Source organism: Taudactylus pleione, unplaced genomic scaffold, assembly GCF_031769625.1.
Source record: "Taudactylus pleione unplaced genomic scaffold, aTauple2 ptg000310l, whole genome shotgun sequence".
Taxonomy (NCBI): domain Eukaryota; kingdom Metazoa; phylum Chordata; class Amphibia; order Anura; family Myobatrachidae; genus Taudactylus; species Taudactylus pleione.
The window spans coordinates 1,480,473-1,496,443 of record NW_028284711.1 but is presented as its reverse complement, the minus strand read 5'-3'; the positions used below and the strand labels follow the sequence as shown (position 1 = coordinate 1,496,443).

General features: G+C 46.1%; 1 protein-coding gene across 3 annotated transcripts in view; it reads right to left on the bottom strand.

The window, feature by feature from the left end:
- The window catches only part of PDE4B (phosphodiesterase 4B), a 521,027-nt gene that overhangs the window by 109,739 nt on the left and 395,317 nt on the right, over positions 1-15,971 (bottom strand). For all 3 annotated transcript variants that reach the window (XM_088442380.1, XM_088442382.1, XM_088442381.1), the window contains one exon: positions 13,221-13,270. In XM_088442380.1, coding sequence (XP_088298506.1) covers positions 13,221-13,270 — 50 coding nt within the window. The remainder of the gene's footprint in view (positions 1-13,220; positions 13,271-15,971) is intronic.

The window sequence follows — 15,971 nt, the reverse complement described above, 5'->3', positions numbered from 1 at the left end:
CATTCATCCAGTGCTGAATAGTGGAAATACTTAAAAAAAAATGTGGAAACGATCGTCTCTGCATTATTTAAGTAAAAAAAAAATCATTGCTGAATAGAGCCCCAAATCTCTGCAGTCGTTGTCATTCAATCAGGTTACCCAAACAGCAGCCTAATGGGCTTTTCCAGGTGTTTGTATCAGTCACGTAGGCTGATTCTATCTGTGCTTTGTATAAACATTCCTGTGTGGGAGCAGACACGTGTACCTTGTAAGCTCCAAAATAAAGGTGAGGCCAGGTGCACCCGCTGGGACCTGCCCAGGAGCTCATTATCCTGCAGAAGCTTCCAGCACACTATACACAATCACTGTTGGATGCGTTATTAGAGGATGTGTGACTCTAAGGAGGGGAGAAAGTTTCTGGATACAGGGAAGTTCCTTGCAGCCTTTGTTTAAGTTTCACTGTAAACAGGACCGATCACAGGATACTTCCTTGTGTTGTATTTACAGAGATCCATCCGGGCTGACCTCACTGCTGGGTGTATTTACCCTCGTACACCTGGCTTCATTGATTCACTCTGGTTATGATGTGTCATACAATAGCGTACAGATGTGTCCTGCTACATCGTTGCTGCGTACGCAGCAAATCGTGCCATGCATGGCAGGAGGCGTGCGCCCGCGAGCGCATATGCGCACTGCTTTCGCACCCGCGCCTCCATAGGATTGCATGGTGAGCGCCATAGTGTACCGTGGCGTATGCTGCTGCGGGTAATCACATGGCGCAAAACATGCGCGTTTTTGTAGCGCAATCGGCAAAGATGTAGCTGGACACATCTGTAAATGTGAAAGATGTCTGAAGCTCCCTGGAGTAATCGTATTAGGATTACTGATGAACCTAGGTTTGCGCTTAAGGGGCGAATTCAATTATAGGCGAAAAGTCCGGTTTGATGAAAAACGTGATGAATTCGCCTCATTCGCCTGTTTGGACGCAATGTTTTCGCTATGCGCGTCCCTGCTTTTCGCCCTATTCAATTCCAAAGCGGTTAGGCGAATATAGTGAAAAGCGAAACTAGCGATAAGGACAGCATATTTTGTACCCCATAAAAAGACTCGCTGACCCTGGGAATCAATATAGAAGAGTATTAATAGCCCTAATAAAAGTATTTAGTGATCTTATATTGAATCAGACTGTTATATGTATATTTGCATAAGTGTGGAAAAATGGTATAAAGCAGTGTTTTGTGAGAAAAATAAGTACTGTTGTTATATTTGGGGTACATTTAATGGGTACTAGACAAGCATATTTTGGCGTCTCTAAGGTGAAGATTTTAAAAATCTAAAAGAATACACCTGCTACAGCCTCCTGCAATCCTAAAAACGCCTGTCTCTACCTTATAGCACCCAGTATACCAGGCCCCCTACTTTTTACCCCATTTTCAACACTTTTTACATTTTAGCCCCAAAAATGACTTGTCTTTGTTTGGGGTGAATTAAGTTAATTTTTTTTTTTGCCTAATTAGTCATTGGGGAGGGGGTTGGAGTGTCCAAAGGGTTCTGAACAAAGTCCCCACACTTGTACCCCAAAATATGGATTTTGCACTTCTTTTATCCTGCCTTTTGCTGGAGAAACTTTTTTGCCTGTTTTAGCCTATGGAGGTTTCGCCTAAGCAAAATGTCCTGGAACTGAATACGGAGATACTTTGAAAACAGGCGAAAAGCACAATTCGCTGATCGCGTTTTTTTGCCTCTATTTGAATTCGGCACTAAAGTGGGAAAAAAAATATGTTTTGCTGGAAGCCATTAATTTAAATGTGAAAAAGTGGGTGGAGCTGGCACAGGGGTGGCACATTATTTTTGGGAGGATACACAGTCCTTTTCTGCCAAAATAAGTACTTATATGGGGGTTATTTTGCAGTTACACTCTTGTGGGAAACACAATTTCTAGGAGCACTACGACCGGGTGTTCATTCTAGCACCCTGCACCTGTCACAACCCGTGCATCCTCTTTCCTGCCTGGGGTGTCACGCTCTCTGCTCTGGTGCTTCTAGCACACTCAGCTGATGAAACAAGCTGCTGAGATACAGACCTGAGTGTGCTAGAAGCACCAGAGCAGAGAGAGAGAGACCCCAGGCAGGAAAGTGGAACTGCCCAGGTTGTGACAGGTGCAGGGTGCTAGAATGAACACTATGACCATTGTACTAAACAACTAGGAAAAGTAGGTGAGTATGGTTGATGTTGTCACTATGAATTAACATTCTTCTTGCTTACACTTAGAGCTATTTAACATCTTGTCAGCTTCCTCCTGATCATTTACTGGCATGAAACACACAAAACACCAGATTACTGCAAGCAAATGAGGCAATAAGAGAAATTCAATCTCTGTTCTTGTTGTTGAGCTGACACGTGTTGTTGAGAAATCTGACATTAGTACACCCTTAAATATCACATACACACTAGATGGTTACATTAATGCAGACGTCCCTTCTCAGTAATGTTTGGCCATTTCAGCGACCCACACCCATTGCTAAGAGGTGCAAAACCCCAGCATACAGCCCTGCATTCTCCCGTAGTAACACATTAGCAGTAGAATGGCTCAGTGACTGTCAATGTGGTACCGTCATAGTGCGCCACCTTTCCAACAAGCAATGTAATTACATTTCTGCCCTGCGAGAGCTGCCCTGGGACCTGTAAGTGATATTACTGTGAGGTGGAAACAGCATCGGTCGCGCAGCAGTGGGTCATACACAAGCTCACCGAATGGGATAGGCAAGTGCCTAAGCGCATATTGTATTATTCTCTTTTATTAATATGGCGCCACAGTGTCTGTAGTGCTGTACACTAATCATCTGTCCTAGGTTGCAACAATCGCTACTGAGTACCAAACTGCCTCTAGTAGCAATGTTAGCACAAGTACTGCTATTCGGAAGCCTTGGGGATTGGGTTTCCATTGACCAGCAGCTGCAGGCTATACGAGCATGCATGAGCCAACAAGCTCACACCTTTGCACTGGGCTGGAACACTGGCATGGGGAATTCCAGTTAACTTTCAAAAGAAGTGTTAAAAAAAAAAAAAAAAGTATTACAAATAGAAAAAAAGTAGAAATTTCATTATTTATTTCATTTATTCCTAAAGAGAAAAAAAAATCTTAATAGAGATATATAATGCATTGCTTCTATGGCCGGTCCCTGCTATTGTCAATCTGTGATGATATTTTAAACAAATTTGCCGATAACGACCATTCTTTAAGTCATTGAGTGTGTACGTACTATGGGCACGATTCGGAGCCGCACGCAAGCGCTGCGCGCTCGCAAGTGGCTTGATGTTAATGCCCTGCGCATGCACCGCATCCGGCGTGCGCATGCGCGAGCCCTGCTGAGCGACTGAAGTTCAGTCGCTACGGGGCTCGCTACTAGACGGGGCAGCTGTCGATGTTGATTGACAGCTCGCCCCATTTTGTGGGCGGGTAAGGGGGGTGGCTGGACAAACGCAGGCGTTTGTTGGGAGGGGTTACTGACATCACTAGTGATGTCAGTAGTGGACTTCCTGCTCCATTAGAGCAGGAAGTCCACTCGGGCTTGCAGCAGCTAGACCCTACCCCAGGGTCTTGTCGCAAGCCAGATGGTCGCGATTATCGCGACGGTCTCCTGGCCGCTCACACAAGCTGTGGGTGGTCTCCCACAAATTAAAGAGTGGCCGGAGAAAAAAAAACCGCCCACATTCAGAGCGAGCGCCCGCCAGCAGCGAGCGGCTCTGAATGAGGTCCAATGTCACTGAAAATGCGTGCTCCCGCAAGTTGTCAGTGACGTTGTCCGTTGTACATACATGTAGGTCTGGCAGGCGATATCAACGGGGCCCATGCTGGCGAATGCCGCATGGCTCGCACCGTCGCTCCGTGACTGCCGAATCGGCAAGTGTGTATGCTCTTGCCGATGCGGGCATCCCGCCGGGTCCCATCGCTAGCGATGTGATATCCTCTTGTGTGTACCAGGCATTGCATAGGTGATAACAGATGCCAGAGATCTTGTTAAATAGGGCAAAGCCAAATTCACATTTTTAACTGGATTTAGGGCTTATCCTCATGTAATAAATATACCCATGTATCCTAAACAAAGAGATACATTTTAATTAATTTTACCTTTTCCGAGGTGCCATCTGCAAATAAATGACCTAAATATTTCCCAATCAATTGTACATCAAGGGGACGCCGCTGTCTATAACGCAGCACCATGAATAGAATGGGGAAGACTATTTAACAAGGATAGCGATAACCAAAAGAAATTAGTGAAAAAAAAAGCTTTACCCTTTAAAAATAATTGATGAGTGAAAAGAGACGACGTGGGGGTGAGGAGATGATGTGCTGAGAGACGACGCAGGGGGGGAGGCGATGGTGTGCTGAGAGACGACGCAGGGGGGGAGGCGATGGTATGCTGAGAGACGACGCAGGGGGGAGGAGATGGTGTGCTGAGAGACGATGCGGGGGGGAGGTGATGGTGTGCTGAGTGACGACGCAGTGGGGGGAGGCGATGATGTGCTGAGAGACGACGCGGGGGGGCAGTGATGAATTGCTGAGAGACAACGCAGGGGGGAGGCGATGGTGTGATGAGAGACGACGCAGGGGGTAGGTGAAGTGTGATGAGAGACAACGCAGGAGGGAGGATATGGTGTGGCTGAAAGACGAAGTGGGGGGGAGGCGATGGTGTGCTGAGAGACAACACAGTGGGGGGAGGCGATGGTGTGCTGAGAGACAATGCAGGGGGGAGGCGATGGTGTGCTGAGAGATGATGCAGAGGGGGAGGCGATGGTGTGCTGAGAGACAACGCAGTGGGGGGAGGCGATGGTGTACTGAGAGACAACGCAGGGGGGAGGCAATGGTGTGCTGAGAAACAACGCAGTGGGGGGAGGTGATGGTGTGCTGAGAGACGATGCAGGGGGGAGGCAATGGTGTGCTGAGAGACGACACAGGGGGGGAGGCGATGGTATGCTGAGACGACGACGCAGGGGGGAGGCGATTGTGTGCTGAGAGACAACAAAGGGGGGGAGGCGATGGTATGCTGAGAGACAACACAGTGGGGGGAGGCGATGGTGTGCTGAGACGACGCAGGGGGGGTGGTGATGGTATGCTGAGAGACGACGCAGGGGGGTGATGGTGTGCTGAGAGATAACGCAGGGGGGGGTGATGGTGTGCTGAGACAACACATTGGGGGGAGGCGATGGTGTGCTGAGAGACGACGCAGGGGGGGCGGTGATGGTATGCTGGGAGACGAAGCAGGGAGGAGGTGATGGTGTGCTGAGAGACGACACAGAGGGGGAGGCGATGGTGTGCTGAGACGACGCAGTGGGGGAGGCGATGGTATGCTGTGAGATGACGCAGGGGGGGAGGTGATGGTATGCTGAGAGACGACGCGAGGGAGGTGATGGTGTGCTGAGAGACGATGCAGTGGGGGAGGCGATGGTATGCTGAGAGATTACGCGGGGGGGAGGCGACGGTGTGCTGAGAGACGATGCAGTAGGGGGAGGTGATGGAGTGGCTGAGAGATGACGCAGGGGGGGAGGTGATGGTGTGGCTGAGAGACAATGCAGGGGGAGATTGTGTGGCTGAGAGACGCAGGGGGAAGGAAGCTACACAGGGGGAACGGGTCTGGTTGAACTGCTGTCGTATGGTGATGACCTTGTTAATATTCCTACACAAAACAGGCATCTTCCGGACGATGGGACCTACATGAATGGTGAATACTGACTGAAGATGCCATCTTCCCAGGGAGGATACATTTCTTCAGAGGTTCCACATTGTGAACTACCGTATAGGTAAGGTATATATAGAATGGAAAGGAATGTTCCCAGAGTGACGAGAAATGGGTGGCGTGTCATGTTGGCATGCCCCATTTTTAGTGGCCTTGCCCCTTCGGTATGTGACGACGCCCATTTTTTCCCCGCATGGTGTTTGTGTGGGTTTGTGTGGGCCCCAAAGACCCTAGTTACGCCACTGTGGCCGGGTCATCCAATGAGTAAACATTTACGCTCCAGGGCCAGTATAGGTTGCTAGATTTTAATGGTAGATTGCAGCGATAAGGGATTTATTGTGGGGATAGAAAATCAGCCTCATCTCTGCTTTATATCCTGACGCCATAGTCACAACTTTCTATTGTAGGTATTAAAGCAAACAAAAATTCTGATTTGTCACAGCTAAGGTCGCTGACGCATTAACTATAAAGGCAGTGGATGGTGTGTTCCTTTGTTATATCAGTTTCCTGAATAGATAAAGAATTGAATACAGTTCATATCAATACCTGCAATGCACTTCCCAAGTATCAAGTCATTCACATCTACTGTATATAGACACACAAAGCATTCATTACAGAACGGCACACACAGCAAAGGACACAGGCGTCAGGATGCAGGTTCCCAGCCCAAACGTGTTGTTTCAATGTAAAAAAAATAAATCCGAGAAGTAATTGTCATCAAATGTCAAGTGCGTGTGTGTGTGTGCTCAGCAGTTTAGTGGTGTGACCTTTCAGAGTCACCTTTGGCGTGTGCGTCTGATGTAAGTGGTTAGGGTTTGTGTGTGTATACACCAGTGAAAGCGACACCTGAAATCAAGCAGGAAAGAGCACAGCGGCCAGACCCGTGTGTATCAGGAGAAATTCCAGCACAACACATGGGGCGTGCAAGAGAAGAAACACACACATGGGGCGTGCACGACGCAGTCTACTGGCATCCATAGAACGTCTACGTATATAGGGCCTGATTCAGAGCCGCTCGTAAGCGGCCGCTTGTTCGTTCCGAGCGATGTTTGTCCAACTGCGCATGCGTACGGATCGTAATACGCATGCGCAAACCAGTCAGTGCGGCCGAAAATCGTTTGTTCGCTAAATAGTGAATGCCTGCTATTTTGAGTGACAGAATGAGGCGTATGTGGATGGTAACAGGGGAAGGTGCTTGAAAACGGGGAGTGGAGATCAGAACGCAGGCGTGCTTACAGGTCAAAACGGGCGTTTTATGGGTGTGCATAATTAATACAGCAGCGTCATTGACCACGTCACTGGGTTATTTTATAGCCAGAACTGCTCGCAAAATTGTGGTAGTAAAAACCAACCACAAGAATAGCGAGCAGTTCATACCCTGGTCGATGTACTCGATTAATCTAATAAATAGCGGAGATGACGTAGGATGCGAGCGGCCAGGGGGCGTTTTTTTCAAAATTACGTTTGTATGTTTTGTTCGCTCGTTCAGACCTAGAGGCGTGAACAGACCGTAAAGAGCGAACGGTTCATTTGAATAGCCACCCCTATTTTCTGGACGAGCGAGCGCTAATTGCGTCCGGCTCTGAATCAGGCCCATAATGTCTAACAGGGCAGACACTAAAGCTCAGCAAATGCGATCAGTTCAACTTCTAGTCAGGGGGCAGCTTATAACATGTTATACTATGCTGTATGGTGGTCTGTATCTTATTTAGTAATAATCGCCAGAAATTAGTAATCCAGCAGACGTGAAATTCGGGAAGCGCGGACAGAGAATGTGCGAAACTCCCTTGGAAAAGAGGAGAGCAGAGGTTGCGCTATACTGAAGGTGTGGCCATGTCACATTAACATGTTTTTAGGTTACCATGGCGCCATGCTGTCCCAAACTCTCCCTTTCCTTGTATAGCCGGTGAGCAGAACCTCACACCTATGTCTGGGACAATTCCGGATTTTCATGGGGCTCTACCTGACTCCTGAGACCATTCTGACTACTTCCCGAGTGAAGAGGGCAGTCATTGTGGCTGATAGTGTAGGGCAGTGGTGTCAAACTCGTAACCTCCAGCTGCTGTGGGACTACATATCCTAGCATGCCCTGCCACAGTTTTAGCATGCCCTAATAGCAAAACTCTGGCAGTGCATTCTGGGATGTGTAGTTCCACTGCAGCTGAAGGCCTCGAGTTTGACACCACTGGTGTAGGGGTGTAGACATCAACATGGCCCTGACCACACCCACATGGCACTGGACACACCCACACATCACTGGTCACACCCACAAGGAACTGGCCACATCCACACAGCACAGGTCACAGCTCCTCCCGATTGTCAGCCCTGCAGACAATGCCGGAAGTAATTATTTGGGGGGGAGTAAAATCTAAACTTTTCCCAAGCATTAACACAACACTCTATTCATAACATTAGGTTACCAATGACCCCCTTTCCTAAAACCCACCCATGGCCGGAACGGCTCTGCTCCGTACGGAACATAAATACATTTTCTCGCGCAGCACCACTGGTGCAATTATAGCAGTGTACATTTATTTTCTGCTGTTCTGATTCTATGCGATTGACAGCTAATACTGATGTCATTTTGGGGCAAAGACTCAACAGGGCCCCCGACAGCAGCCATGGATCCTCGCCTGCAGCACAAGAATAAAACAAATAGTGCTACAGCTTCGGAGACACTAATGTCTATAATTCATTTATCAGCCTTAGTTTATCCCCATATGTGAAATGAAATTACTGGTGATGAATTAACTAAATATGTTCAGCAATTAATGACTAACGGAGAGAGCTGTTCCATATTAAAGAGCAAATAAAGCCGACATTAATATAAATGAACGGCCGTGTATTACGGAGCGGGATAGTGTTCGTGCAGAACTAAATATGTCCATCGTACCCTCTTCCACTCTGCAGCAAGTTACCATGTTAGGAACTTTACTTATGAGATAAGCAGAGGAGATGTATGAAACCTTCTGTAAAGGGACACGTGGGGCTGGTGCCCATGGCAACCAAACTGCTTCTAGACATCATCTATCAAAGGCTGATTGGTTGCTGTGGGCAACTTCTGCAGCTCCCCCTAGTGAAGTCTGCAGAAACCGCTTGTTTTGACCATGTCATGCTAGATATGGGTGGGGCTTCATGCAGATATGGGTGGGGCTTCATGCAGATATGGGTGGGGCTTCATGCAGAGTATAAGGGATGGGGGAGGGGGGTCATACTTTACTTTCTAACACGGCTGCGTTGGAACGTCAGGGTAACACCAAACCATACTTACCTACTCTCCCGGAACATCCGGGGTGTCGCACGAATTTTCAGGGCGTCCCCAGGACAATGGAAAGAGTTGGTGGCACTTCCGCATCCTGCCCACTTACTCGTGAGATGGGCGGGGAGCATAACGCTACAAATGGAGATGAAGCTGAACGCTGATAGGCCCGCTTCTTGACATTAGACCCCGCCCCCACGTGGCATGATGCCAGGAATCACAGGTCTATGAGGAGGGGGCCATGGACAATAATGATGCGACATGATAGGGAGTTTGCGCGGCCTAATGACGAAAAGCACCAGACAGTATATTTTACCTCCGCAATTCCATAGATCTTATCTGAAAATGTCTTTTTTGCAGGAAATGGCCCGTTCAGCTGCTGTCCATCATTGATAATATCACAGCAGCAGAAATAGCAAATAGAATAAAAAAGATGAATTGTTTTTATCAATTATTTTTTTCCCAATAGGTCAAAACCTACAGGACTGCGTCTATATGTCCCTATGTAACAAATGAATTCAGCAAAGGTGTATAGCACTGCCCTGATCACAGTCTGTCTCTCCTTCCTGCTGACCCCACAGGCTGGGTCCCGACTCCCGATAGTCCCCAGCACTAATAACATGCTAAACTTGTAACGTCAAACACATCCTCCTCCTGTGCCCACAGAGGGCTCATTGTCCTCCGTAAACAACCCGTCACAGAGCCCATAGTAACAGAAATATAATGCATTCCTTGTTTTTACAAGGCCGCTGGATAAATAAATGGATTAAATTAGAACGAAGTGCCATTACTTAGGTACTTCCCAGTATCACACCCTGCCAACGAGGTTAGTTATTCACAAGAAAATAAAATTCAACAAGTTAAATTGACGATTCGTCCTTTTTTTCCTTTTATCGCGGGTTTTTTTTGGAATTCAGACTAATCCCTATTTTGCTCACCCCTGCAGCCATGCCGGGTACACACTTGCCGATATTTTGAACGATAACGATATCAGTGTGTATGCGGTAAACGACCAACGATGCGCGCTCCCACTGGTCGTTTTCAATATACCCAGTCGGCTGTACATGTAGCCCAATCTGGGGATACCGTGAGCGATTTCATGCTGCTGAATGCAGAATGGCCACACTCGCCCAACCCCCACCACACCCCCCCTGCCGTCGTCCGTCGCTGGTTGGCATCGTCAAGTGTGTAGACACTTGCCGATGCCGGCACCCCCGCCGGGCCCGCCGATGATATCGCCGCATACACACATCGTGTAGTGTGTATGCGGCTTAATAACCTATAAACTGGGTCGGCATGAGTCATCCAATCACGTTGATCGGCCATTGACCACTGCTAGTTTGTATGGTCAGTCATTACTCGTCCAGTTTGCCTACCACATTAGAAACGGGTTATGTGGTTGGGTAATTAGGCAATGAGGCAGGACTGTATGGCCTGTAGTCATCTGAAGGGTTTTTGGCAAGATTTGGTCACCTGAATCCTAATTTCATTACACAGGGCACAAGTTTAGCACCTGCAGGAGGTACGGTTATAATTCAAATGTCCTAACTAGGGACCCGTCCTCAATGCGGTTAAGTTGGTTCGGTATTAGGCCGAATCTTTGTAGACGCATATGTCATTTGGCTACATCCGACAACATGGATTCTGGTCAGAATATTCCCCTTATGTTTAACAGGTCACTTTATTACGTTCTACATACAGACTATGTGCATTTTATCTATGTGTTGTACCCGGAATTACCAAGAAAGGGCCCACGGCACCTGAATGGAGCATTCGTCACAGATATATTTACGCCGGGACATCAACCATTGAGTTATATTAGATACCAATTTGACAGAAATTTCAATGCGCACCAACGCACGCACTATGGACACTTGTACCAGCCCTATTGCAGGTGCAGTGCCTCCGTCTGCACCTGGCCTCTGCGGCTGCCGCAGTGCGATTGGGAACGCACAGCTGTAATTCTACCAAATTTAGCAAAGCCCAGATGGACACAAACAATTTATACAGTGTACATCAGTATTGGAATCACATACTGCGCTCTCCAGCACCAGTCAGTTACGGAGTGAGAAAGTGAGGATATAATGTATATACCGGCGAGCAGTCAGGAATATCCGGAGGTCTGCGGCTGAGAAATACCTCGTGCAGATAAGGAAACCATTACTGAGAACCATGTGAGTGATAGCGTGTGCTGCTATGTACAGCGCCCTGTGACTGAAAGTCACATTAGGCTGGAAAATTATATCTGGTGTTTACTAACTAGCGGAGGAGGAAAAGTGACATGGGAACAGGAGCGGCCCGGGACATGAACAGAATTTCCAGCTCTAACACAATGAATACATTAATATCTTAGTGGAGACGGTCATCTGGCTTTAGTAAAACCTCGGCTGGGAGGGGGAGCTGACACTCTAGCTGGAATAGGACACGGCTGAGTCACGAAGAGTGAGTGTGGCTCACCGTGCAGATTGCAGAGACGTAACTACGGTATTTGGCGACTAGGGCAAGATGAAAAATGGCGCCCCCCCTCCTGTGTGCGTGTGCCTTTGGCGCGAGGGTCAAAAATTGGTGTGGCTACATGCCACAAAGGGTGTGGTCACTGGAAAATGAGGGGGTTTCTCGTCACCCTGGGAACATTCCTTTCCATTCCAGTTTGAATCCCAGGTATGACTGTATTTTAGATTAATAAGAATGTGTATTAGCATGATAAAACACATCTGAGGGTGTACCGCACAGATATAAAAATGACAGGCCGATGGTTTTATACAACTATAGCAATTGTATTGCTGCCCAGCTATTGGCGAGGAATATTTTGGAAAAATAAACATACCAACTTGAAAAATTGAGATGACAATGTATTTAAAGTGCAGTACCCAATAACAGCCACTATGTGTCACTCTTCTTTGCTATAGATGTAAAACTGAAGACGTGTGTATGTAATTCGCTTATATATATGGGCCTCATAATGAGCAGCACGTAGGTCCGCAATACAGCTGGAATGCTAGTGGTATGCTACTGCAAGTATACGCACGTCTTCACGTGTATACATCCACCGGGCACGTTTGCGTTTGCCATCGCTATTATAGGTACTTACACCAACCTCGTGCTCAGAGAACGATCTGAAACAGACACCCCCATACGCTCAACTCTGCATAGTGCGCAAATCTCGTTGCACGCCCACAATACGGTCCTCTTGCACGCATTTGATTTCCATTTATGGACGGAGAGAAACAGCCAAGATCCGTCCGACACGCGGCGATCGGCAAAAATACGTGTACTTGCTGCAGCACATTTTGCTTACGTTTGCTAGATACGGCCGTATACAGAGCTGCGTGCGATTGGGGATCAGGCTCATTATATCCTAAGGGTGTAACATACTGAATGAGGGACATCCAACCCAAGCAGTAAAATGACCTTTATAACGCTTGCCATGAAATATTAGCTACTTACTGTACTAGTAACCTTGGAATATTTCAGGGGTAGGCAATGTGTGGCAGTCTTACTGCTGTGGAACTACACATACCAGCAGGGCCGGCTCTTGGGGTGTTCGACCAGTGCGGACGAACAGGAGCGCCACCCCATAGAGGGCGCAGCCCTCCCAACCGTCACGATTTCAGCGGGACTGTCCCGTTTTTCGGGCACTGTCCCCCCCGTTCCACCCACAGGACACTTTGGAGGAAGGGAACCCCTACCGCCCCAGATTAGCTAAGCAGAGCGCAGTGGTGCTGGCAAAGCGGAATGGATGCCGTGCGCAGCGTCCATTCAGTGCTGGGAGATGGCTGGGGGCAGCCCAGCGGCTAATGAAGTCCTGGGCTTGCCTCCAGCCTGATGTGAAATGTGAGGCGTTCCACACAGGTACGCCCCCCAAGTAACATCATACAGGGGGTGTGGCCTATGGAAATTAGGCTACGCCCATTTTCGGACGCAGATTAATGGTCGACGTCCCGTTCTTGCTGGCACAGTTTTAGCATGCCCTGAATGCAAAACTGTTGCAGGGTATGCCGTAATGTGTAGTTCCACAGCAGTTAGAGTACCGCACTGGGCTTGGGGGTCCGAAATCGGAGTCTCCCACTCAGACAAGACACCTACTGAAGGAGAGGCAGTATAATGATGTGGACAAATACTTTCAGGATTAATAATAGATACTCATTATAAGTCACCATGAGGGTTGTTCACCTTCCAAGTATATTATAAAAAAAAGACACAATATTTGTACATATATAGTTGAAGGACCAGCGGTGACTGACCTTGTATATTGACTCTGGAGATTTGGGGATGGTTGGACATAGGTGATCGCCTGCAGAGAAGGTAAAAGACACATTTACAAAACCAAACAATTTCACACTGTACAATGCGTCAGTCAAACACAAACAAGCCCAGTCGGACACGTAGCCGCAGTTGAAAGATAAAAGGGCGAGTTTATCACTCAGGATGAAGATTAGGCTGTGTTATGTTCCTGTGTATGATGTAATAAGTGGGCACTATGCCTTTGTTTAGGGAGAAAACCACATCATTATATAAAACCACAAAACAGCACAAGTGCACAATAATACAAGGTATTGTATTACTATTTCTTCTAGGTGCCAGTATTTATGCATAAAGACAACTGGAAACCTATATTATTAATCTGTTAAATAGCACAGTGACTTCCACTGTTGTCATTTTCCGCGTTGCCAGAACATCTCAGTTTACTCGGATATAATGAATGTGTTGCTCACAGCTCACTGCCATATTTAACCTGGAATGTAAGAAGGACCTTCAGGCACTGAGTACACATTGCTTAAACTTTTCAAGACTGTTGGAAATTCTATTGAACTGGCCTGGTCCAACCATCTCCAACGTCTGGGTTTGAACACCATATATGGCCACATTTTATATTATTTTAATAATTTTTTTACCAGCAGCGTTCCAGTTTGACAACCACATTTGAATGAATATATAATGTGTCTATTTAATACTGAATAGATACAGATATGGTTGAGCCCGTTCACCTTGCCAAAGTTTACCTAGATAAAGTCTCGATCTGTAGATGGACAAAAGTTATCTAAAATTTTCCAAACCTTAGAGCCGGTTTGGTGACCCGGGGTTAGAGAACCAATTATAAATAATGTCAAGCATCTATATTAGAAAGATAATTAATTGCTGTATAATCTAAATTCCTGGTAGTGATATCCTTAATTATCAGGAATTTGGATTATACAGGAAATAATGAATCTCATTCTGATTATTTGGCTGTATCGAATATTGTTACATCGTTGTTGTCAAATATTGTTACTATGTCTTTTATATCACTGGCTGAGAGGGGCTTCCTCCTAGGTCATGTCTAGAAGATCTCTAGTAAATACTTTTTGGGAACTGCACTGCCTGATTTCTTCAGGCTACTACCTTTAACCTGGGTAAAAAACAACGTTTTTATATATATAATATATATATATATATATATATATATATACATATATACACACATACTATAAAAGGTAGCCCTGTAGTGCCAGTAGCTTGTTTCTCTACCAATAGCCGCATATATTAGACCCGTCCCTTTACCTGTTTTCACCTCAGATTAAAATAATGGGGGTATTTATCAAAGCTCGGAGAGAGAGATAAAGTGGTGAGAGATGAAGTACCAACCAATCAGTTCCTAGCTGTCATGTTACAGGCTGTGTTTGAAAAATGACAGTTAGGAGCTGATTGGTTGGTACTTTATCTCCCTCCACTATCTCTCTCTCTCCACGCTTTGATAAATACCTCAGTGAAAGCAAAGCAGAGCTGATTAAAGTTTATTCATGTAAAAAGGGAAAAAAAAATATATATATATTTTTTTTTTTTGCATAGAAAATCCTACATTTAACCTGGACGACAGAGAGAATTTGTCTGGTGTTCAGGCTGGTTGCTGGTTCTATGACATCCATCCCATGAACACCATGACTCCCCTTGTACATGCACGCTCCTGTGGGCACCATGGTATTGGTGGAATTAACCTCACACATTTTGTACCAGGAAAGTACGCTTCTAAGGAGTGCAGCAGTTTCCCATAGCAACCAATCAGCTTCCACATTGCATTTATCAAGTACATTCTATAAAAAGATAGGTAGCAGCTGATTGGTTTCTTTGGGCAACTTCTGCACTCCTCCTTAAAGGCTCTGATGCATCTCGATTATAATGCAGGGAAGTGTCATATGCACTAAGAAAAATGCAGCAATTTCCCTTAAAATGGAATTAAATACAAAACATCTCTACCGCCGTCGTTTCCGCGTTATAAATCTAAGGAGAATCTTTGTTCCTGGAGGAGTCCCAAATGGAAATGACCAGAAGTAATCTGAATAGACCGGTTCAACTCAACAGCCGCAACGTTGATGAATGACTCTGGAGGGGTCAGTACTCAAACAACCAATCAGGAGCAGGCAGGTAGAGCTGACGGTGTCAGCATCATCACCATAATGAATCATTACCCAAGATCTCGGGATACATTGTATCACAGCATGTAGCCAAGATCATAAGCTGAGGCCATCCAGGGCAGCTATTAGCTCTGCTCGGCATTGATGGACAATGTATAAAGGGTTCTTACTGAAAGTATTACTTCTACTTACTCTGTATCACGTAATGCAGAATCTCTATAAACGATAAAATAACGATAATATGGCCACTTGTATTACAGTGTGATCATTCCATACCATTGTTTTTTGTTTTTGTTTTTTAAATGAAATTAGCGGGGCAAAAAGTAGTTATGAAAATGTGAATGGCAGTGGGTCCAGTATCATACAATATTTATGGGTAGATTGATTAATTACCCAATCAGGTTTGGCTGAATTTCTTCATCCAATAGTGATCGTATTGAAGTTGATTGAACTTTGTGTATTTTTAATGAGTAATTAAAGCCCGATGACACTAAAACTGTTTTGCATAAACTGCAAATTGCTCTGTCAGATCAAATATATCTTTGAGACAATCTATAAATGTAGATTTGATGAAAACTTATAAAATGTATATGCCTCAAATGT